This window comes from Macrobrachium rosenbergii, chromosome 49 (assembly GCF_040412425.1).
Source record: "Macrobrachium rosenbergii isolate ZJJX-2024 chromosome 49, ASM4041242v1, whole genome shotgun sequence".
Lineage (NCBI taxonomy): Eukaryota > Metazoa > Arthropoda > Malacostraca > Decapoda > Palaemonidae > Macrobrachium > Macrobrachium rosenbergii.
This window is the reverse complement of record NC_089789.1, coordinates 19,202,363-19,228,084: the sequence shown is the minus strand read 5'-3', so window position 1 is coordinate 19,228,084 and position 25,722 is coordinate 19,202,363. Positions and strand designations below refer to the sequence as shown.

Below are 25,722 nucleotides of genomic sequence, written 5' to 3'. Positions count from 1 at the left end.
TCATGGGTAGCACAAGGAGTGAGACTGTCAAATGTACCTGTCAAGATTTCACCTTGAATGCTCATGAATAGATGTGCTTTAAATTGAGTTCCCATTTCTTTGATAAGCATTTACAGTTGACCCCTGCTATTTGTGGACTCGCCTATTCACGGATTTCGCTATGGAATATCATTCACGGAAAATTCGCCTATTTGCAGTATTTTTCATAGGGAAATATTCACAAATTACTGTATTTTCATATAATTTTTGTGACTAAATGCCAAGTGTTTTTAGAGGGGTTTTAAGTATCTGCGGATTTTAGCTATTTGCGGGGGATAGTGGTACATATCCCCCCGCGAATACCCGGGGTCGACTATATTTATACTATTAATACTGCACTATATTGAAGTAGCAGTTGGTTCTGCTATGTAAATTTGTATACATTTACTTGTGAATGTGTTAACTCCCTATTTAATAGCTTTACATTTATTCTGAATATCTTCAAACAGTTCTTTCTCTCATTGCAGGTAGTGGAAAGAACGGGGGCAATGAGAGCAGCAGCACGAGATGATCGCATAAGAGAATATTATTATGGTCTCCATACAAAGTACCATCCACATAGCTTTGACGTCAGTTTAAACACAGTCCAAATATACAAAATTGGGGCACCATCTCTACCTGATTCATGCATGCCTGCCGATATGAAGGTTAATGACGACCACATGACCAGACTAGTTCGGGTAGAGCCAAGTAAGTTATTCAGTGGCTGGATATCTGCAGTGTTATGTCCACTTTTTCTCAGGTTTTATTCTCAACAGAGCTTCCTCTTACTCTTGGTTTCAGTCTGTTCCTTTGATTCCTTTGGGAGGGACTGTTCACCAAATTACTCAATGGCTTATTGTAATTGAGAGTACAGTATTACTGTTTTTAAATAATTAAAGGATATTTATTTTTAAATAATCTGGAAAATGGAATGTAGCCCTTAAAATTTCTCTGCCAACTATGGTGATGAGCAAGTGTTCCTATCTTACATTGTTGATAATTGGATAATGTTTATTTTCATAATTGCAGGTCCAAAACTTAAACATCACATGTTAGCTGTGAGCTTAGCTACTCAACCAGAGGACTTACTTACTTCAAATGTTGCTGGATTCATTTGTGTGTAAGTATCGTTTCATTGTTACTGGATTATTTTTGGTTAAGAATACCTTAAATTGTGTTTAGAACAGAATTGTAACCTTATATGTAGAGTAGAATCTTTGAGGCTTCACTAATCTGTAATTAGCTTTCAGCTTCATTATTGGTTGTTCTAAATGATTGAGGTTTGTTGCAAGTTTTAGTAACACTTCATTAAGACATGCCTCTATATCGGGGCTTGGAAGTCCTGATTTTCTCTCCTTTTGTTTTATTTATAAAATATTGTACTGTTAGCACTTGCTTTTTTTTATATCTAATGATAGTTAGAAAATGTCCATGTCACTGGTAGTCAAAACGTTTTATTTGTAGAGTGGTTGAAACCTGCTTTTGTTAATGAGTGGTCAAAACATGCCTTTGTTTGACATAGTTTCTAAACAGATTTCTTTCAAGTACTCAAGTTATCACAACTTGCTTTGTTTTTCAGGCTGGACTTCGATGAAGAAAACAAAATGATGAAGATTTTATCACCGCAACCAAAACCTTTGCCTCGAACACTACTACTACTCACTGAAGTTCAGTTTATGGACTCAAATTGAGACTCATAATATGTACTTTATTGCAATCCTCTCATATTTTATACCATTGATTTGGTAAAGTGTGTATATATGAAGGTGAAACTAAATACCACAATATTAAGTTAACGCTGTATTTCTGGAAAATAGACAGTAAAAAGTACCCCTCACATTTCAAGCCATGTTTGAGAGACTGCAACAGCAATGATTTTATCTTTGATGAGAAAAAGTGAAATGTTATCAGTGAATGGACTTCCCTAGAGGAATAGTATTATTAACTGGTGGAACCCCCTCCAGGAGGGTAGAGGCTGCTCCCCCTTGTACCATTTGTTCTGAAGGTGAGACGCAGAAGAAGACCAAAGTGTTGGGACTCCTTAGGCCTACCAAGTGTACCATCCCTTTCCAGGCTATTGTCTCACAGTTTTTCCTCGTCCACCATGACAGTTTCCAAGTCCACTGTCTCGGTGACGTCATCTCATCTCACTATGGCTAGAGCTTCAGTCTCTTTACGCTCCTCTCAGCTGTCAACACCACTTGCCGCTCCCCACTCCGTGACATCAACAACATTGGTGCCATCAACTACCATATCTGCTCTTTCCAACTCTTTTATCCAATCTATTTGTGAATCCAGGAAGAGATGTCATAAATCCCCTTCTACTTCTTCTTCATCATCTTCTGCTCTGTCCGTTCCCATCAGATGTTGGAGGAAAAGACTTCTTAGATCCTCCATGTAAGAAGATTCGTGTCTTCCTTGGAATCTTCTTCTGCTGTAGCTGTCCTTCGTTCATCTAAGCACATCCTTGCTGAACCAGTTCATGCTTCTAATCTAGTTACCTCTCAGAACCATTCTTCCATCAAGGAACATGGGATTGTTCCTTCTACTCTTTCCAATGCTTATCGACCATCTGATGACGTTAGGACTGTCAACCCTTCAGTTCCAGCTCCCCCTCAGGCAGCTTCTGTTGTTCCTTCTCCTCCTAGTCCAGGTCCAAGTGTTCCTGAAGTCCGTAGGAAGGACGACAAGGCCCCAATCAAGACATCTAAACCACTGGATCCCCCTCCCCGGAGGTCTCCTTTCACTCACGTACATGTCCCATGTACTGAAAGTTCCACGAGATTGCATGACTTTCCTTGTATGACATCTTCATGTCATCGTTCCCTATCATGTTCTCCTAGAAGGTACTGTGTTCAGCATTCTCACTCACACGGACAGGACTGTGATTCACTCTCATATTCCCACAGCCATGATCGAGCAACAGGTTAGACGGGTCGCTCCCACGTACCATGACTCATGCTCCTGTTTGCACAGCCGTGACCGAACTACGCGTAACCTCAGTCCCCGCAAGGCATGCTGAAAAACCACGACTTTTGATAATAAAATATATTTTGTTACAGTGATTAGTATTAATACATGTCAAGAATGAATTTTTGTATTGTACCTGAAATGTATTTTTTCTGTCTTGTATTTGATGCTTGACCACTGAAATGATTTTTGCAATTTCCATAGTTCACTATAGAGAGATACTTTATAACTTATAAAATTAGCAATAAAATAATGACCATGTTAATGTTGCATTAATCCAGAAATCCGTTGTAAGTGAACAGAGACAAGAACACTGTATGTGAATTCATCTGCCACCTTCACTATGTAAGACTGGTGTGGCTTCTGGGCCAATTTTGCACAAGGTGATTACAGTGGTTGACATCAAATAACGCCAGTCACCTTGGCCACTAGCAGTCAGTCAGTCTGGATTTTCCCTCTCTGTGGCATCATGGCATTCACAGGAGGGAACATCATGAATCAATATGACTGAAAGACAAACTAAAATTAGAAGTATGTCCAGAGTTACCTTTTTTCAGGGATTCTTCAGTTTTATGCAATGGTAATTTTCTATAAATTAAAGAGCAATGTCATTGCTTAAGTATTTGATTTACAACATAATATAAAACTGCTATAACTGTTGAGCATAGTAGGTCTGATGTCACATGCAGTTGAAGTAATTACAATTATCACTACACCACACAGCAAGCTGTATCAGCTTTGCTGAGAAAGGTAAACAATGCTTTCAGCTGTACAACTATAATCTTGTGTTAAACCAAATTTCAGCTTGTCAATTTTACATAATTTACAAAAGATAGTGAAGCATAAAATTCATATTTATTAATTTACAAAAGATACTGCAGCATAAAATTCATATTTATTAATTTACAAAAGATATTGCAGCATAAAATTCATATTTATTCACCCACACACAGAGGAGATACATTTAGCTGTGATTTTACAAAATTACTGACAGCAATCTGAAATTGAAAATAAAAATGTATAAAATACGCTTAGTAATTTTGTCATGTCACTACCACATTTTATAAAAGACATGTCTAAATTATCTCCATCTTCATTCATCATTATACCCTCTCATGGAAAAAAGGATACATAACCCATTTATTTCTGTCATTTTATTTAAAGAAAAACATCTACCCTAAGCTGTGAAGTAGTTACTATAATATTTTATTACCTTCTGCAAAACTGCTTACAATTACTTACATCTCCATAGGATAAAATTCATGTTAAAACTAATGTAAAGCCGTTTTCCCAAATACAAGCTGGCCAAGAGACTTAGGATTCAAAAAGGAATCATATCTTGTTGTCCTGTCAATGGCTGAGTTTATGTGATGAACTGGGAATCTGAAAGAAAAAAATTATTCTCAATGTCATTTTAATACATACTTTTGCCTATTCTAGGCAAAAGTTGAGATAAGCTAACCATAAAACTAAGAAGACAAGGATTTCTCAAGGCCAGCAAGCTTCATGAAGACAATTCAACTAATATAAAATCTTTGGAGATGGGCAAATGCCTTGTTCAGTTATCTTTAATCAAGCCTCCTAATCATTTAACCAAGGCTGACATATGTACAATATTAGATCGCTTTTTCATAGCTGCTCTTCTCTCTATTTTCTAACTATCAGGCATTGGTAAACTTACATTACCAATTTCCACCAAACTTCATCTCTAGATTCTTGCTAGGTTCCCAATCTCATTTCCTTGTTTAAATTCTTCCTAGTTTTCTCTAGCAGACATTGAGACTTGAGTGCTTTGCTTGGTTATCCCATCAGACCTTCTTGCTAAAACCCAAGTCCAAATGAACTTCACACTAGAATTTTGAACTCCCACTGGTACTTAATTTCCAGTTGACACAGAGGCAGCCGACTGTCACTATCTTTGAAACTTTTGAATCAAGGCTAATGTATAAGCCCGTGTATTTGGACAATCATAATGGTTCACAATAATTTTGTTCCCTTTAAAAGTTACTTCACTTGTACTTAAATGCCTTACTTCAGATAGGCCAGTACTGTACTCTAAGCACAGGTGACATGGCTAACCCACAGGAAGGGGGGAAGGGGGCACAGGTTATTCCAAAACTTCTCTAATTGCAGTATACTGCAGTTGAAAATTCTAATAAGCTGATTCATGGATATATAAGTGACGATGTAAAATACACAACCTGCTATCTGGCTTTTCAGTAGTAACTGCATGGAAATTTGCTGGGTATATAGAAAATGAAGTTTGCTACATCCACTTTGATTCCAACCTTCTGAAACTGGGTGTTTACCAACTGGCTCTCCCATCTAACAAGTTGTTTAGAATTGTTCAGAAATAAAGCGAATATATAAAGATTTGTTAATACAAATTATACTTTTAAATTTTTTAAGGGCAAATTTAATACACTTATATAAATTTTCATAAAATTTATTTGGATACTTACCTACTATTAAAGTTAGCTTTTATCTCCACGCCGATAGTCTTGTCAGCATTCAAACAAAAGATCGTATGACTGTCTAGTACACCTGTTCTCCATCAGGTGTGTTTCAAATGTTTTAGTTTGTCAGATTTTCCTTGGCAGCCCACTAAGTTGTGGGAAGGCTGGGTGGGGTCTTCTTTAACAATAGGTATCCAAATAATAAATTTTAATATGAAAATTTATATTACTTGGGATGAATCTTACCTACTATTAAAGAAAGCTGATTCCCATACTGAGAAGAGGATAGTGGGTAGTGCAGCTGGACAAAATCTGCTTAGCCAATTGAGCTAAAGGTTTCTTGCATAAAAACCAAAACATTCTTACCTGATCTGTACTACCACCATAAGTTGGATTCCAATCAGGGAGCAACACTGTCATACATGGGCAGCAAAGAGCAGCCTTGCGGAGAAAACCTCTTCAATTACGCCAGAATGAAACGGAAGCGGCGTGAGGGGACCCGGGCAGGCCCTATAAAACGAGTCACTGAAAATAAACACCTTAATGGTATAAAGGTACGCTCAATTATGTTATACTCTATGTACCTTAATGCTCCCCAAAATATTATAGCACGGGATTTAATACAAAGAGCCTAAAGGAATGCTCTTCTTTTGTTCAGGAAAAGACTACCCAACACCAGCAGAGGACTAAGGGATTTACTGTTTTTAAACACGATTCTGCATACTTAAGGTAGTGAGTGGACAAAACCAAATTACACTTCTACTGCACTGCATTAAACCCATCCTCAAGTGACAAATTGTCATAACACTAAATGAAGTTGCAACAGCTCTCACATTATGAATGTTTACCTTCAATAAAGGTAAAAGGTATGGAGCTAGTTACCATGCACTAGCATAATCGAATACGTCACAGAGAACCTCGTGTTCTTTGACAAAGACATTCTAGGTTTCTAAAACCACAAAACAAAATGACAGATTTTTAAAGTAATTTGTATTTTTCCTAACTATAGAAACCTGAGGTCTTTACACGAGGAAGACGCTTCAGCGTAGCTGGAGACTGGCCGCTTAACTTTAAACAAGATGGTTAAGTATGTAGTCAACTACCGACTATAGGTGGGAGTCGCGCCCACCCAGTTGGTACACATTCACTTTGCCTTTTGGCCCAGGGAGCAGAATGAAGGGTGGCTTGTGGTGGGCAGTAAATGTAAAGACCTCAGGTCTGTAAAGTAAGGAAAAATGCATATTACAGTACTTTAAAAATTTGTCATTTGTTCCTGCACAATATACAAACCATCTGTCTTTACATGAGGTAGACTTACTTCCTTGGTGGGAGGATTCTGAGTAAGCTTCTGAAGTGACTGGTAGTTTGCCTCACTTGGGCCTCCTTTCTGGTCATGTAAGAGAAAAGGAAGGACACCATGCCTCTGACATGTTGAACAAAAGTGTGAACTATTGTCTTCAACTGTCAAGACTTCTGGACCTTTTGAATGAATGTGGTAGCAACATTGCTTCGAAAAAGGCTTGGATGAACCCAGTGTCAAAGACAATAAAACTAGTGATAACCAACGAGTCATTTTATCATCAGTCCCTCTCTCCCCTTAGTCTCACATGCATGACCTGGCTGATGAGCATGTAATGGATGGTTACTCTTCTCATTCTGTAAGAGAGTAAAGATAAATAGCAAAGGGATGGAGCCTGTCCCCCACTCACATTCAATCTTTGCCACCAAACACATTAGGCAACATGCAAACTGTCCACTATGTGGGCTGGGTGAGCTACACAACTTCTTGAGCAGCCACCACAGGAACCAGGGAAAAGGAGTCCCAGGGCCTGTGGGCAACGTCCTGAAGGCAGAAAGATGTGAGACTGGACAGCCTAGACCAATTTCTATCCTAATACCTGTAAAACCGACAGGTTCTTCTGGAGTGCAAGAGATGTACTAATGTACCCATGTAAGGTGCTCAGAACAAACTCCTGGCCACATGTCGGGTGTAGAGTCCACTCGTTTGATAGCCTCACAAGGCTAGAAAGAAATTGTGTTCTAGAACACTTCTTTCTTAATGGAGCTAGAACTAATGGAGACTCATCGACACTCAGGTCTGAAATGTTGAGTCCTCTGAAGATTATACTGTAGCACTCTAACTGAACACAGTAGTAACTTGTTATGATCACTACCAACCAGTTCCTAGATGAGACAGAACATGACTAGAAAGTCTTTGCTATGAGTTCCGGGACAAACTCGAGCACGACAGAACCTCATCTCCTCAAGTGCTGTAGTCTTCCTCGAGGCTGAGGCCTCTACAGACAAGACTAAGCAGTAGACCTCCTCCTCTGGGTGAGCTTACCTGTGGGTCTGCATCACCTTTCTGGGACCCTGGCACCCTTCCCATGCAAAAATGTTCAGGGGGAGTGAGGCCACACCTGTGCGCTGGGCCTTCACTCTCTTGTAAAGTGGGGCCCGTAGACCAGGGGACCTGATATTGGTGACATGGGGATCTACTGGAGCTCCGTGCACCTCTGGTGACACGTGTATCCTTGCAATTCATGCACCTGTAATTCCTGTGGTACGGGATTCCGTGGAACCCTGTGCAACAGTGTCCAATGAGCCCCATGCAGCAGTGGAAGGTTCTTCACCAACCTGGGAAGGTTACTTCCAGGACTGGTGTCGGTAGCATGGGTGTCCCTGGAGACCTGTGCCTCTGTTGCTCCCGCGGCATGGGGGTCCGAAGAGCCCTGTACAATGGTCCTCGTGTCAGCAGACAGGGGATAGCAATTGAGAGATCCCTTTGCCTCTTCCGAGGCCTCAAGATTGTTCCATGGATGTTGGGAGATGTTTTTACCAATGACCATGGAAGTGGAACGATGGAACAGCACACTGACAGTTTCTGTTGTGTTGATCTATCATTGGGCAATTCCAATGACTGGAAAATCTTGCATAATATCTGGGTGTAAGGGCCAAATCCCTCTCACCTGACACTGGCGACTGAGCTTATTTGCCGTTACGTTCCACTTCCCAGGAATATACCTGGCTAACAGCTCTACCAAGTGTGCAACCGCTCACTCGTACACTTGCACAGTCAACATGTTAAGCTGAAGGGAAATCAGTCCCCCCCCCCACTCCGTGTTTGTTGACAAAAGTTACTCTTGTAGTGATGGGGGTACCAATACCCATCTGCACCACTGAGTAGCTTACCAAGATCCAGAACCTCTCAAAGAGCTAAGAAAGCTGTCTTGAGTTCCAGGATATTGATGTGGAGGTGTTTGCTGTTCAGGTTCCTCTCCCCCAGAAAGCACCAACTCTTCCAGGCGTGCGCCTCTTCCCTCGGTCGATGCACTTGAGAACAGGAGTATGATGGAAGGGGGAGTGTGAAGAGACACTCCAACAAGGTTCCTGTCATCCGGCCACCAGGATAGTTCCTGATTCACTTCCTCCCCGGAAGGGGTGGCAAGGAATAGGGAGTTCCTTATCGGAGACTAGAACTCCATTCTTCACTGAAGGGAATGAAGATAAAACCATTCATGATGACTCAGCTTCCTCAAGGGCAACAGATGAACGAGGACGACTTGTCACTGTTGAGCTGGTTGCTCCTTTAGAGACAGGAATAACTGTACTCTGAACCTGCTGATGTGGAACTGAGACTGTAACACCAGAACACCAGCATAGCAGGACGCTGTGTGTTCTGCTCGAGTGTGAGATCGGGTTTCTCATACTTGAATGAGACTGCCAAGTCCTGGCAAATTAGAGAAGTCGCCTTATGTCCCCAAACAAAAGATGGATATGTATTCAGAAATACGTATCCTAACGAGTACTAACAGACCGCCTTCAACAACGCCTTCACCCTCAAGGGCGAGACTGACAACAAGCCGGGAACTGAAGTTTGGAAGTGAACTGCACACCAGTGAAGGGTGGCGGGAACTCGAAGGTTTCCACTCATTACAGTGCCATGTTGCTTCATGACTTGTCAGGTACCCCCTCTTCAAAGCAGATGGCGGAAAAGAACGTTGCCCTCAGCATCCTTCCCTTTCTCTCACACCCTTGCCCCCTTCGAGGACGAACAGGGGAGCTAAAAGGAGGGCTGCTGCGCACCTTTCTGGCAGTGTACATGAAGACTGGGTGTTCCTTTACAGGCCCTTGGAAGCCTGGGGCTTCCAGGAACCGGAGAGCAAGAGATAGATCTACCAGAAGGCAGAGCTGTTCAATCATGCCAAGACTGGCAGGTCTTGGCCACTGCCCAGTGAACACGGAGATCAACCTTGGTCCTACCTGCCACTCGAGGCATCCACTTCTATCAGTAACCAGAGGGAAGAGGAAACCTATTATCAGTTCATTCCCGAGTACTACCAGTGCTGACTCGTAACCAACAAACCTGGTAACCTGAGTCATGACAGTGCCTCTCCTCTTGGAACCAGGTTCGCACACAGGTTAGCTGCCTGGTGGGCTAGGTAGAAAAAGGTTCTACCTCCAGACAAAGTCAGTCTCTTGAATGTGACTTCCTCTGCAAAACTATGAGAACCTGATGAACAAGTGATCTTGGCCATGTAATGGAACAAAGATCCATCCAGGGAACCGTATGGAAAGCTGCCATGACAGTCAATTCCATTGTCACTGCCTGTCAGAAGCTCCCTCTATGGGGAGGCGTTCAGCGAAGGGCACGAACACCAGGTCAACCTGTTTGGCCGGCAAAAAACTCTTTGTGGCATTGAGGAATTCTTCTCGCGATTCAGAGGCTGAGGAAGTGTTTTGCATGACAGGTGAAACCTGAGTGAATTGTCTTGGTCATACAAGAGAAAATTCACCTGGCTCAAAACCCCTTCGGCAAGTTGTGACCATGACAAGTCCATCGACTTTGGTTTCCTTTGGGGGTCCCCAAAAAACTTTGATGGCCGACAAACTGTTCACAGGGGAAGAAAGTTCTGAGATCATAAAATGCCGAATCACACAGACAATCCCTGGAAAAACCTCCAGAGTCACCTGGTGATATCTCTATCACTCGAGTACACAACTGGTTCAGTCTGCAGATCGAATCCAGAGTGTATGCTTCTGTGGCCGGGGAAAGGACAGAAGCGTGAATGTTTCCAGTCTCGAACCCACAAACTGTCTGATACCCGGTTCTCAGAAAACTCTGAGGTGGTATGAGAACAGATGGGAGAGTCTACCATCGTTACCATACCTGTCAGAAGCCAAGGACCCTGCAGGTGAGCAAGGCCTTGGGCAGTCATCAATTCATACTGAGAATGGCCATACAGGTCTGGGAGAGTGAACGTATTCACACGAATGTAAACAGAGCTATCCACAGGTGAGCCGGTCCGTTCTGGCAAACGTGAACTAGGGCTGTCACAGGAAGCACAATCGTTCACACACGGGCGTGAACGTGGCTATCCTGAAGATGTGCTATAAACAGTAGTCTTCTTCAAAGTTGTGCCTCTGTAAACAAAGACGACAGAACTAACAAAGCTTGGGGTTCCTCCCTTGGTCTCCCAAAAATCTTCGAGGGAAGACTTATGATCTAGAGAAGCAACCACAGTCTCTTCCCCAAGATCATTGAGCTGAGAGATCAGCCACACGATTTCTGAGTAGGTCCTCTGTAGGTCGGAGGGGACTGTCGTGAAGAAAAGTACCCTCTCCCTTCAGGTCTCGGTACCCTCGGCCTACTCTCTTGGCAAGAGAGAGGCCTGGACAGAACACCACACCCTCTCTCGTTGAGAGGGGCCGAGCATCTTTCCCGGACCTGCCAGAAGCCAAAGCCCCCACAGGAGAGGAAAGCAGTGAGCGATTGTCAAGATGATGACTGCACAGGTCTAGGAGAGCGAACCCACTAATGTGAACGTGGGCAGGATTGTCCCAAGGAGCACAAACGGGTTCACGCAAATGTCCTCGAAAGCTATCTCCATGTGAGCTTCTCATACGCTGATCCAGGGAGAGAGATCGCTCACTCAGGTACGAACTCGGGCTATCCTCACGACGTGCCCCAGTCTTCTTTGAGGCCATGGCCTCTACACGCAAAGAAGGCTGTATGGGGAACTCATTTATAGCTTCTCCAGGTGCGCAGACTTGCAAGTCACCTGCACCTGTATAGGACCCTGGCCGCATACTCGGGCAAGCACTGGCAGGGGGTAAGATAACACCTGCATGCTGTGCTCTCACTCTCTCTTACCAGTGTCGTGGAGGTCCATGGACCCCGTGCAGCGGCAGAGGAGCCTACACCAGCCCGTAGAGCTGACTCCACAGTACTGGTACAGGTAACTTGGGTTACTCAGGGTTTCTAAAGTACATGGGGTGACCGCACAACTGAAGCTCCTGAAGCACGAATCGATCGTACACCATTTGCTTCCACTACCCGAGAATTCAAGGAATCTCGAGCAGAGCTAGGTTCTATACCAGCCCGCTGAGTGATTCCATGGTACCTGTAAAGGCTAATTTGGGGTTTTGAGGATACCTGAGTACCTGAGGTGTGGAGCTCCTGATTCACAAGAGGATCGGTAATCAGTTGCTCTCTCTACCCGAGTGTCCGAGGAAACTTGAGCACAGGAAGGATTATACCAATCCATGGAGGCAATTCCACAATACTGGTAAAGGTAACTAGAGGTTTCAATGAAACCTGAGTACCCGGAGTGACATGGTTCTCCTAGGAGATCCACACACTCGGAGCTTCCAAATCTCGTTGTCGTATCTGGGGAGACCCGCGCACCTGGTGCTCCCATTTTGCAGGGTCTCAGCGAGACCCGCGGCACGGTTCCTGAATCTAAAGGCGTGGGAGAGCACCCAGAAGAGATAGCACACAAGTAGATGAAGGCAAAGATGACGATAATTCAATTTTCTCCTTTGACTTCTACCATAAGTCTATTGCTGTCCTGGGACCCTTGCACCATTCCAACATCTCTCCACTCTCTCTCTCTCTCTCAGTAGCCTGAGCAAGGCTTCTTCATGCCCATAGACCAGAATGAGCCATCAGCAACGGACAGTGCAATACTGCAGGTACAGTAAACCCCCTGTATTTGCGATCTTACGATTCGCGGACTCACGTATTCATGGATTCTCTGTGGAATGCATCTACCCATTATTCGTGGAAAATTCACCAATTCGCGATATTTTTCACTGAGAAATATTCACTAATTACTATATTTTCATCTCATTTTCATGACTAAATGCACTTTTTGTGATAAAAATATTAAAATACTCAGGTAATGCTCGAGTTACGATAATTCATCTTACGATAATTCGATTTTGCAATGGGGTAAGCAATTAATACCGATAAACAATATTATTTATAAAATATTTTTAAATTTCGCGCGGGCGCAGGCAGCAGCATAATCAGGCAGTGAGAGACCAAATTACAATGGACAACTTTTCCTCCATCTCGTTATCCCATCTTCTAGTTAAAAAAGTAAAAGAGAATGATAATAATATTGTTAGTAACGTTACACTCTTGCGTAAATGGGTACAGCCATAAACAACCTACCGAGAAATTGTTGTTCTGCTAATAACCAAATCGGATAACAACAGCCGTTTACCTGGTTTCAACCATCGTAGGGTAAGAAACAATTACCATAGCTTATAGCACAAATGACATTAAGTAGAATAGGACTGATATATTTTTACATTATACTGTACCATTTTTCGGTATGGATAAAAGATCGTCAAGGAAATATACTGCTAAATTTAAGCTGCAAGTTGTAGCTGAAGCTGAGAAAACAATGTTCAAGCTGCTAATGACTATGCTGTAAATTATCTTGCATCAGCAACATGGATGAAACTCGATTGTAATTAAAATTGGAGAGAAAGTATTTTAATCAAAACTACTGGGCATGAAAGAACACATTACAGTACTGTTATTTTTATGCCGATAAACGATAAATACGTAAAGCTCGTATTATGATGAAATCAAGTGAAAATAATGAACAGAATCTTGAATGTTTTTCACACAAAACAAACATCCCCAAATGATCATCATTATCTGTTAACGAAAAAATAGATAAATTAATTTCACAACAAGACGTATTTTAGTTGTATTTCGACTTAAAAACACTTCGTATAACGAAAAATAACCTTTCCCTATATAAATAAAGTATGTAGAGATTCCTTTACGCTAACTAGAAGTAAGAAAAGCACTCTGAATTGAATTAAATACTGTACAGCTAAATAAACACTGCATGAACGATTCCCAAACCAAAACACTGATCGCAACACTATGACCACGATTTATAATACAAAAGCAATATAAGAATATAAACAATATCATTGGATATAATTAATCAAGGCATAACATTTTAAAATATGCATATTCGTTATGGTGATGTTTGTAAAATATGATATGTGAATATAGAGTACAGTATAATGTAGGCTACTCTACCGTATATGTATACAATGTACCATAGTGTAGGCTAAGCTAATTCTTGTTATTCAATTTCTCTTTGCACTGAATTATCAGAGGTCACTTTTCATGAACCTCCAGAATTAGCTGATATTAATGATTACTATACCGTGTATGTATAGAGTATACTTTATAGTGTGGGCTAGGCTACCATATATGTATACCGTACATGGTACCGAATACCCTAGATATGTTTTGGTATTTCTTACGTTTTTTCCAACAAACGATGTTTTTTTTTTTTTTTTGGAACCTAACCCCACTGTAAGTAGGATAATACCTGTAAAAGTTTTTTTAGTTTGTTTTGTGTCTGTTCGAACTATCAAAATAGGCCGTTCTAAGTGCTTTTAGAAGGGTTCTATGTATTTGCGGGTTTTAGCTATTCGCGGGGGAGGGGGGGGATGCCTCCCCACGAATATGGGGGGTTTACTTTATTGCCAGCGAGAGAAATAACTAAAACATTACAAATGTCAAAGTAATTTTCAGCATACAAACCTTCCTTTGCACTGCGAAGGAATAAATTTCTCCCCAAGAAATGAAAAATGTCGTAGAGCAACACAAGTCATGAGCGAGGTGAGAAACCAGTTTAAGCTTGTTGCCCTGGCAACATTAATAATACCAGTTTCACATATTCAAGGCTAATAAAAGTCGCAGGGTTTGCACTATATCAGTATGAACAATTATATCAGAATACTGAATGCACAAACACAAGGGTAAAATGAGGTGTTGGATTTACATATACTGTATCATATAAGCACATTATATCCAAATAAGCAAAACAACAAGCTAATATATATACCGTAAACCACAATATAAACGATAGTCAAACTGCAGGCACAGAGGTAAGAGCGCACGTCTCTCTCCGTTGGCAGCCAGGAGCAAAGTGGATGAGTGCTGACTAGGCGGGCAGGACTCCCACCCATAGTTAGTAGTCAATTACATACTTGACCACCTTGTTTAAAGTTAAACAGGCAGTCTCCAGCTACGCTGAAGAATCTTCCTCATGTTAAGACCGATGGTTTGTATATAGTGTAGGAGCAAAGGCTGACTTTGCCTCTTCCCGGCTTAACCTTTGACAGACATTCAAAATATTCTAAAACCACAAAACCAAAAGTTAACTTTGCCTCCTCAAGGCTTAACCATTGACAAGAGAGCTAGGTTCTCTAAAACCACAAGACAGAAGGTTAACTTTGCCTTTTCCAGGTTTTACCTTTGACAAAGACATCTAGGTTTTGAATACCACAATTCAAAAGGTTAATTTTGCCTCCTCCAGAAATAACCTTTGACAAAGATTTCCTAGGTTTCTAAAATCACAAAATAAAAAGATATACATAACTGCCTCTTCCAGACTTAACCTATCTAAGTAAGTTTTAATTGCTCCAACAGGGAAAAGTATTTCCTCTTCTTCCCCACCAGAGGTTAAATTGGCATTCTTACAATTCTCTGAAAAACTAAGCCTTAACATCATTCTCAGCTTTAAGGCAAAAAGATAAAATAGCATTCCCTTGACACAGCCTTAAGGTGAGTGCTTGCAATAAATTTACTCTTAAATGCTGATCGTGCTAAACAGAAGGAGGTTTCTTAGTAAACAATTCAATAAAACTCATTCCAGAGGCTCAAAAGAATCTGCAGTTGAAATTTTGACAGGAGACTGATACCAAGTTGAAGGGGCTTCAATCTTAAACTGATCACAACACCCTAAGGTGCTGATCATCAGCCAGATCTAATAGCACATGACGCAATACCAAGGAATGTATGGAACAATAACCTTCAAGGTAAACAGCGAAAAAGTCTCACTATATCTTAGAAAGCAGAGAAACCTTGATGTCTACAACAAGGTTCCAGGTGCTGAAAACTCCTCTAGAACAGCACCCTGAGCAATACAGAAATGGCTACTTCTGACAAAAGGCCACAGTTGTTTTCCACTTGATTAAGGATAGAACCCATGATACCTTTGAAAATCCCTTTACTGGGAGGAGACAGTCGAGCATCTCCGAGAGGTTAAGTGTGAGATGCAGAACTTAGTGGAAGTGTATGGAATTCTGTAGTTTGAGTTGATTTTCCCTTAATGGAAGAATAAGAGCAACATCTACCAAGAGTGCAAGAAAGGTTGAAAATTATTTGCTCTGAGACTACTAAGGTTCTGCAGGAGTCACTAAACAATTCTTGAACCTGAAATTTGCCCATTACTTCCTTAGAGTAGATAGAGGGGGGAGGGGAGGCCTATGAGTCTGAATCAAGCCAACTTAAAGAAACACATCCACTACTCAAGCCTGAGGGCCCTCAAAGGAGTAAAAATCAACTGCAGGCTAATATGTCTACATTTGAGAGCTCCTCTAATCCCACAGCAACTGTCGAACTTGCGGATGTAGTGGCCACTCTGTAGGTAGTTTTGCTCTTTCTGATCCCCAATCACCAAAAGCACTGTCCTTCCGCAGAATGAATTATCAAACCAATATGGTTTTTGTTCACTTCACTTAAAGCAGCAAACTTTCCACCATGACTTTGTTTCTGACCAGGGATAAACCTGCTAGGCATCTTTGATGGTCTTTCCACTGACAAGCAATTTTAATTGCATTACAAGTTACCTGATTGCCAACTTATCATTTTTGTTTAGGGTTTATCTACAAAATATCACAATCTTAAATTTTGGATATGAAAACATACATGTAACAAAATGCAGTTTCTTGGTTCAGATACAATAATATACGTGAGCTGCACATAGAACACATTTCATACCTCAATTCTCATTGATTACCTCTAAGTTTCCACTAAAACATGAAGAATTTTGTGGCTGTACAGTTGAGTGAATGATTAAAACATTAGGTTTCTCCAATGCACACCAATATATACTTGTTTCCCATACCACTTCACCACTTAGAGCTCATTTGCTTCTCTATGAAATCAAAAGAACAACTATATTCTGGTAGCACTCCATAGCAGCAAACTGTAGTGGAGATACTCATATTAATCTGCAGTATGCATAATGCCACTGCAGCTATCAACTTTCTAAGGAAGCAGCTATATAATATACAAGTTAGCTGTTTATTGGTGAACAATTAAGTTCTGGATCTGAGTTTCACTGATAACCAGGGGATTTTGCATACTCTGTGGACCCTGGCAACAGCCCTAAGCCTTGACCCTATCAAGCTGTCTATTTGGTTAACTAACCTTCAGCATGACCTTGGTCTAATAGGTGAAAATTATTTAGACTAAGACATAAATTGACTTGTAGCAAGTTACTAATCTACTTTCAGCATGATACATACAACTGAACTAGCTTCAGGTAGCTTGTGTAATTGGGAACTAGTCTGTGAAGCCTGGGGTGGTCTAGTTTAGCCTGGGCCAGCATTTGGTGGCTGGTCCTTGTATAAATAGTGTATGATAGCAAATTAACTTAGTCTAACATTACCCAGTGTGGCAAAAACCAATATTTCATGTCATCAAATATATCTCAAGTTCCCGATAATCCAGATGGGCAAAGTCCACCTAGGCATAGATGAGGAAACTGCACCCTTGGCCTCAACAAGATTACATGAAATGTAAATCGCTTGGTTGGTATTTTACATTTCAATCTCATATGATAATGCAGTAAATATTTTTCTCACATTTTCCTTACTTTTTCAAATCACTGACACTAGTTGCTCATCCCACTCCAAAACCCAGAATCCTACTTTGCCTTGGTCTGTTGAAACTCCCAAAAACCCGACAAACCCACTTCAAACCATATATAAATCTTTGATGTTACCACTAAAGTGCCCAAACCCAAACCCATAGATTATTGGCTATTCACAGGCTTTTTCCCTCCTAAATATGTAAAGAACAGTATATCTGTCGTCTTTGACTTGCCAGCCCAGTTCACTGAAATTCCAAAATAGACACATTTCAAACTGCTATTTTGTATTTAACCCACCGGGTGCGGCATGTTGCTAAAATCGACACTTTATATGCTGCGTAAGGACGGCGTTGATATCAACGCTTTATTTTCAAGTACCACGGTAAATTTAGTCCCTCCCCTTAGCTCTGTTTGAGTGACGTCAACAGTCTCACCAGCCATTCAGCTCACTATTGAACATAAAAGATGCCAGATTTCTCTTAATCATAGATATAAAAATAGCAAAATTGTAAACCTTCCGTCTGCCCAGGGGACGGGACCAGGGAGGCTTTTGTATCCTGAAGTTGAGCAACGGTCAAAGATTTTTATAAATCTTTGTTTATTTTGTGAATTTTGGAGATAATGGCTTTTGATGATGATGCTTATTTATTTTCATCAAATAGTAATATCAAGATAGATAATTACAATGACAGTGAAAACAGTAATATTGGTTTTAAAGTTAGTGTGCGTAGGATAGTTAACATACACACACATATACACCCATTCAACCAACTAATGGTAATTCTATATATTAGCTCTGCACCTGTTTTTGCCTTTTCAACTGGTTTTTTCTACACTTTTAGGGATTCTGATACTTGCGGTGCATCTGTTTGTTGTCAGCCAAATGGAATGTCCCTTCGCCGTATTTAGTACTAGCCGGGGAGGTTACCCATACGTTAACAAGTTATTGCACTTGCCGAACGGGATATGAACCGTTCGAAACAGACATACCCGTGCTACGTCTTGTGAAGATCGCATATGGAAACCCCTTGTTGGTTGGACTTTGGGGGTTAATTACATGTTAATTAGACTCGAGCACCAAAAATGAAAGGTAAATTCATAATGAGCAACCAAAAAACTGTAGAAAAAATTAAGTTATAGTGCTGTCGGCGACATGGAGCTACCCTATAATTCTACCCAATTAATAACTGTTGTATATGTTTTGTACTTTTATAGGTGTTTCTTGAATAGTTAAGGAGTAAGATTGTCATGAAAAAAATTGAAATTGTCTCAGAAAATACTGCACAAACCATTCCAAAACTAAAAAGTGGCTTTTGAAAAAATGTTTTCTTTCCAAAAAATATTCTTTTTAAATACAAATTTTAAAAAGCATCTTATACTTTACTTTTTATTATTAATCTGTGACACAAGGCAATTACAACCATATATAACATTAGGTGATAAGTTAAAAAATGAGTAAGAAAATATTGGTTCCATTACCGAAGTTTCAAATGCACGATACTGCCGTCGTCCTTAAGTGGCATCCCCCTAGCATCTCTTCGGTTAAGATAGAAGCCAATCTGTTGATTATTACTCAATATGGTAATTCTAAGTATTAGCTCCGCACCTGTTTTCACCTTGGAAACTGGTTTTTCTACACTTTTAGGGCTTCTGATACTGGTGGTGGGTTTGTTTGTTGTCAGCCAAATGGAATATCCCTTCGCCGTGTTTAGTACTAGCCAGGGGGGGTAGGGTTACCCATACGTTAACAAGTTTTTGCACTTGCCGGAGAGGATATGAACCGTTCCAAACAGACATATATATCCATGCTCTGTCTTGTGAAGATCGCGTATGGAAACCCCTTGTTGGACGGACTTCAGGGGTTAATTACAGGTTAATTGCATTCATCCACAAAAATTGAAGGTAAACCCATAATTAGCAACCAAAAAACTGTAGAAAAAGTCAAGTTAGAAGGTAGTCGCCACCGCGGAGTTACTACTTAGTTCTACCCTCAATGTTTTTCACAGGCAATGTATATAAGTGTTTCATGGTGTTTACTCAAATATACAATAAAGGTGATCTGGGAATTTTGACAAAATCTACCCTCACCCCAATCATGATTGATAAGATTAAGGCTCAGACTAACACAAACAAAAGACTGGCCTCATTAACAATGGTGAAAAACAAGTAAGCCCTATTGTAAAAATGAAAAGTGCAGAAAAGCTGTGCATGCCATTTATGTAAGTCACTGCCAGTTTAAATGCAATCATAGGCCTATTTCCAACAGGAATAAATCCTAAACTAACCTTCCCTTAACCTAGGGCACAAAGACTAGGCTTGGTACAGCAGAAGGTGCATAAAACAACTCTGCAGTATTACTAGTAAAAATACCACAGGGTAAGGGCAGGAAAATTTTACCTTTACCAGTACATATTCCATTTGGGGACTTGAAAAATTATTTTCCTCTGTTTTAATGTTTCAATAGGATACCATATCTTGACTCTAGGCCTGGTGCATGATGACTATGCAGTCTGAAAACAGTCCATGAACAAACCTTAATATAAATGAGAACTATCAATGGGAGCGAGGTGATTGAATTTTACTCGTGTCACATTTCCCCCTACCCAAAAAAAACCACTTTCCCACTGTGGTCCCCTGAATGTAGGTCCACTATTTTTAAAAATATTCATAAGCTAACAAAATAAATGTCAGAAACATTCAAAACATTAAAACATGGGAAAATCATATTTTCAAGGCCAAAATGCAATAACTGTTTAAAGTACAATAGTACCTTAAAGCCTACCAAAAAATGTACTACGCAAACTTAGTAACCCACAGCAAAATAAGCTATAGAGTGGCCTAGCATTCCTGCTAAAGGTACTCCGTTACTATAATACTGACAAAATGACTATAATAAAATTAAAAAGGAATCAGGATACACCAGAAATTTACCAACCCGAGGTCTACGGTAGGCAACGGAAGTTGAAGCAGGATAAGCATCAAAAGTTTCGCCTAGCTACTATGGGATCAGATTGTTGCAATTCCTACACATAAATGATAAAAAATCAACTGGAGTTCAATATTCCGTTCCGAAAACAAGTATCCGATTCACGCTACCCTCAAGATTTAAGAATAATAAATTAAGTGAACTTAACTGGCAACCGGTGTAGCTGAATTGTTGGAATAGCCTTGGGTGAGTCGTTCTTGAGGCAAAGTAAAATCTTTGAAATATAGTTACTGTATTTCTCACTGCAATCAATCTCAAACGAACTTAAATAACGACCAAAAACTCTCTATACGAAGTAACTTACAGTTACTGGTTAAAATTGACTTGCTTTCCTCTTGGGTTCGGGCAAGGCAAGAACTCCAAAAGGGTACCGAGCAATCCACTTTCGAAAAATGTGCATCCTGGAAAATGGTTGGAGTTACTAATTTTTTTTATTTGGTTTAATTTTCAGAAGCGTCTGTCGCTGTAATTGTTGTTCCAGATTATTGTATTATATTAAGAATATGATTAATTAAGATTTATTTTAAATAAAACAAAGAAACCTCTCAGTTTAGGAAGGCTGAACTGTTAAAAATATTTGTTGGCAGCCTAGCACAGCATGACATGAAAGCGTAAAACATTTGCTATTATAACTTAAAGAGGTATCGAAGTATTTATATTTAAAATGCGAGATATTTTCAGATAATTATACATGGATTAATTATTAGTGAAAATAACCAGAACGGCCTCAATAAAAATGTATTCACTTGTTACGATTTTGCTACGAGTAGTATGATAATACCAGGATGTTTATACATGGGAGTGTGAAAGCGCGTTTTATCTTTATTACTCACTTCATGGCAGTGATAACATTTTTGTCATGTCTTTTACTCACGCCATTGATACAGATCGCATATAGTAATCTTCTAGATCCCAATTTCACAAAAAATTACAATCGCTTGGAATTTCTTAAAAAGGAAAGAGTTTGTCTTGAAATTGCTCGCTCGTCTATCTGTCTCTTAGCACAAACAATTTTACATATATTTCTGTATACACACACACACACACACACACACACACACACACATATATATATATATATATATATATATATATATATATATATATATATATATATATATATATATATATATATGTATATATATATATATATATATATATATATATATATATATATATATATATATATATATATATATATATAGATAGATAGATAGATAGATAGATAGATAGATAGATAGATAGAAGATAGACAGATAGATATTTAGTATGTATACACACACACACACACACACACACACACACACACACACACACACACACACACACACACACATATATATATATATATATATATATATATATATATATATATATATATATATATATATATATATATATATATATATATTTAGAGTTTCAATGTTTTGTCCATTTTCAAATGGAATTCTTTTGAAAACTTTTATTAATAATGTAGAAATGCGTGAAAATCCTCGGAAATGTAGAAAGGAACTCAGCCTTTTTATATCTGATGTTCCAACGCAACTTTATAAAGATATTACGTACATGATCCGTACTAAAGCATTAAAAGTACGATTTGAAAGACGTACGTAAAACCAGCTTTATACAGTCTGTAGGAAGTAAGATATTTTATTTTATATAGTTATATATATATATATATATATATATATATATATATATATATATATATATATATATATATATATATATATATATATATATATATATATAACTGGCAAAATAAACTATCTTACTTCCTACAGACTGTATAAAGCTGGTTTTACGTACGTCTTTCAAATCGTACTTTTAATGCTTTAGTACGGATCATGTACGTAATATCTTTATAAAAGTTGCGTTGGAACATCAGATATAAAAAGGCTGAGTTCCTTTCACATTTCCGAGGATTTTCACGCATTTCTACATTATTAATAAAAGTTTTCCAAAAGAATTCCATTTGAAAATGGACAAAACATTGAAACCTCTAAGCTTCTGTTTGTTTTCATGCAAGAATAGGAAAAGAACAAAACTAATTTCTCAGAAAAGGGAAATGATATGCATAAGAAAATAATAATAATTATGATAAACATAATCACAATGTTGATCTTGGAATCAAACGTGACTTCAAAAAACAACCGATGAAAGGACGCTGGTTATCACGTGCTTTCCAGTTCTGTTTATTATCCACTGTTGATAATTTGTAAGAGAGAGAGAGAGAATGTGACTTGACTTTATGAAACTAACTGTCAAGCCAATCACTGGGGCACTTTTGGTCATTCAGAGCTAGCTTGTGACAGTGGAAAGAGGAATTTGGAGTGGTTGGACAACAAGATAAAGAGGTCCAGAAAATAAAGGAAATGAAGTATAAGGATCTAAAGCTGGAACAGGGAGAAAACCCCACAGTTATGCTAAGAAGTAATAGTTACTGAGGTTGAACAACAAGAAAGCCACTGCGACATTGCTTTGAATGAATGAAACTGGGTTTGATTTTGAACAAAACGATCGAACCATTCCAGGTTTTTCCTTACGTTGACACTAATAAAAGATACCAATAAACCTTATACAAAGTGTACTTTGAAATCTAGTCTGAGTTGGTGTAGATTATGGTATATGATTTATGCATTTGCTTGGTAAGTCTTGTTTTGTTCTTTGCATGAAAGCTGGTTATAGAAACTGACCTGCAATTGCTAGCCTAGCTTAGATAAAAACCAGGTTTGACTTTAGGAATGATTATGGCGTGCCACCATACTTTGCGGGATTAATTTCTCGGGCATGTAGCCTATGTCTGTAAAATTGTAATTAATATGAAGCTTAGGATTCTTGCCGTGCATAAACTTATAGCAAAATGTTTAGGATACTATGGGATTCGATAGCCATTTAACTGCACGGCTCAATGACTTGTTTCACCAAATGCCCACCTCTGGAATTCTCAACCTGTCTCTGCTTTCCCCGGCTCTCTACACTCTTCTATTCTTCGAGGGGCTTGTCTAACGCTTTCTTCGGCGTTAAGTTTCGAGAACAGAATATAGAATTTAACCCAATGGCCAAGTGCTGGGACCTGTGAGGTCATTCACCACTGACAAGGAAATTGATAGTAGAAGGTCTGAAAGGTGTAGCAGTAGGAGAATCTTTCAGTTGCACTATGAACCATTTGTTAGGAGAGGATGGAAAGTAAGATGGAAGAGAGAGATTATTGAATATGTGATTTAGGCACAAAGCCAAGTACTTGGACCCTAGGGTCATGCAGCACTATGATGAGAATGAATGAAAATGGAAATGATATAAATAACGAGTTTATAATCGACATTCTAAAGGCCAATGTTAAAAAGGGTAAAATCGAAGAGATTTAACTTCTAATAGAATTAAAACTGCCATAACGGAGGTACAGTAAAAGGAATGAAAGGAGTTGCAACTGGGGGCCGAAAGGACACTGCAAAGAACCTTTAGTAATACCCTACAGTGCACCGCATGTGGTGCACTGATGGCAGTATCCCATATGGGAGGGAGTATGTTTCATTAGATGGCTTATATGACATGTTGCAACTTTTTCAGGGTGTTTCTTTTCAATAAACATTGTAATTGTCTCTCACATTGCCAACACTTCCTTAATCTCACTTGTTGCAACTTCCTCCGACACTGTCTCCTCCTCCTCCTCCAAAGCCTGCAAAGCCTCCATATGCTCCTGCTGTTGTAGCTCCTTTAATTCCTCTTTTGTCAGTTCCTTGCTGTGCTCCTCAACGAGGTCATCAACGTCTTCTTCATCCACTTCCAGGCCCATGGACTTTCCAAGGGACACATTCTCCACCACTAGCTCTTCAGGTTCGAATCCTTCAAAGGCCTGTTTGGACACAACCTCAGGCTACAGCTTCTTCCATGCAGAGTTTAAGGTCCTCCTTGTAACAGCCTGCCAGGCCATGTCGGTGAGTCTGAGACAGATCATGTTATTGTGGTGAACCTCCCAGAACTCTAGAAGGGTGAGGTTTGTGTTATCCGTAACTTCAAAGCAGCACTTGAACAGGAACTTGGTGAAGAGCTTTTTGAAATTTTGAATCACCTGCTGGTCCATGGACTGCAGGAGAGGGGTAGTGTTGGGTGGAAGGAAGAGGACCTCGATAAACTTGAATTCTTCGTAGATGTCGTCTGTGGAGGTTGGTGGGTGGGCGGGAGCACTGTCGAGGATGAGAAAGGCTTTCAGGGTTAAGTTATTGTTGGAGAGGTACTTCTTGATTGTACGACCAATGACCATGTTCACCCATTGCATGAAGATATCCCTGGTGAACCACGCCTTTGGGTTTGCCCTCCACATAATCTTCGGATTTTCTTTGGTTACCTAATAAGACTTAAAGGCTCTGGGGTTTTCCGAGTGATATAGTAGTGGCTTAACCTTGCATTCATCACTCACATTTGCACACTAGGGTCAACCTATCCTTCGTAGGTTTGTAGCCTGGCAAGCTCTTCTCCTCTGCCGTTATGTAGGTCCTCCTCGGCATCTTTGTCCAGAAGAGCCTTGTCCCGTCACAGTTGAAGACTTGTTGGGAGACGTATCCTTCGGTTTCTACTAGTTTGGCAAAACTTTTAACATACTCCTCAGCTGCCTTCACACTGGAGCTTGCTGCCTCAACATGCCTAACAACGGTCCTCTTTTTAAATCATCATACCAGCCCCGATTGGCTTTGAATGACTAGTCTAATGCCTCATCTGTCAATTTTCCCAGTCTCTTCCGCACCAAATCCCCGTAGATGTCTCATGTCTTCTCGCAGACGATACTCTCGGCCACAGTATCTCAGGCAAGCTGCTTCTCATTCAGCCACACCAACAACAACTTCTCCATGCCTTCATGGACAATGGTCCAGAGCTTTGAAATAATCTTAATGGTGTTATAGCTGTTATCGACTCCTGCTTCAAAATGGTTGTACTGCCTCGCCAAGCCCATAACACACACACACACCTTGCTGGTATTTTTTTACGATTTCAAGCTTCATATCCAATGTGTAATCGGCCTTTTCTTCTTCTCACACCGGTCTTGATACTCACTTTCCTAGGACTCATGGTGAAAACTAAGAAATGTTCCAAAATACAGGGACAAAGCGCGAAAACAGCGAGAAATGCTACAAGATGCTTGCATGGCAAGGTACCTGCGTGAACTGAACAACATCGTGTGGCTCGGTGGCGAGCTAGCTGGCAATGGCAGACGCACTGGGAGATGGTGGAATCGCCCAGGTTTTGCTGGCTCATAGCTCAAATCTTGGCTCGCTTCTTAAAACAAATAAATAGCTCATGCGCCAGC

General features: G+C 40.0%; 1 protein-coding gene across 7 annotated transcripts in view; it reads left to right on the top strand.

Annotated features, from left to right (window-relative positions):
- cbc (crowded by cid) overlaps positions 1 to 3,256 on the top strand; it is a 48,218-nt gene extending 44,962 nt beyond the window's left edge. For all 7 annotated transcript variants that reach the window (XM_067092814.1, XM_067092816.1, XM_067092818.1 and 4 more), the window contains exons 7-9: positions 507 to 729; positions 1,051 to 1,141; positions 1,601 to 3,256. In XM_067092814.1, coding sequence (XP_066948915.1) covers positions 507 to 729; positions 1,051 to 1,141; positions 1,601 to 1,712 — 426 coding nt within the window. In that variant the 3' untranslated portion in view covers positions 1,713 to 3,256. The remainder of the gene's footprint in view (positions 1 to 506; positions 730 to 1,050; positions 1,142 to 1,600) is intronic.
- The last annotated feature ends 22,466 nt before the right edge of the window (positions 3,257 to 25,722 follow it).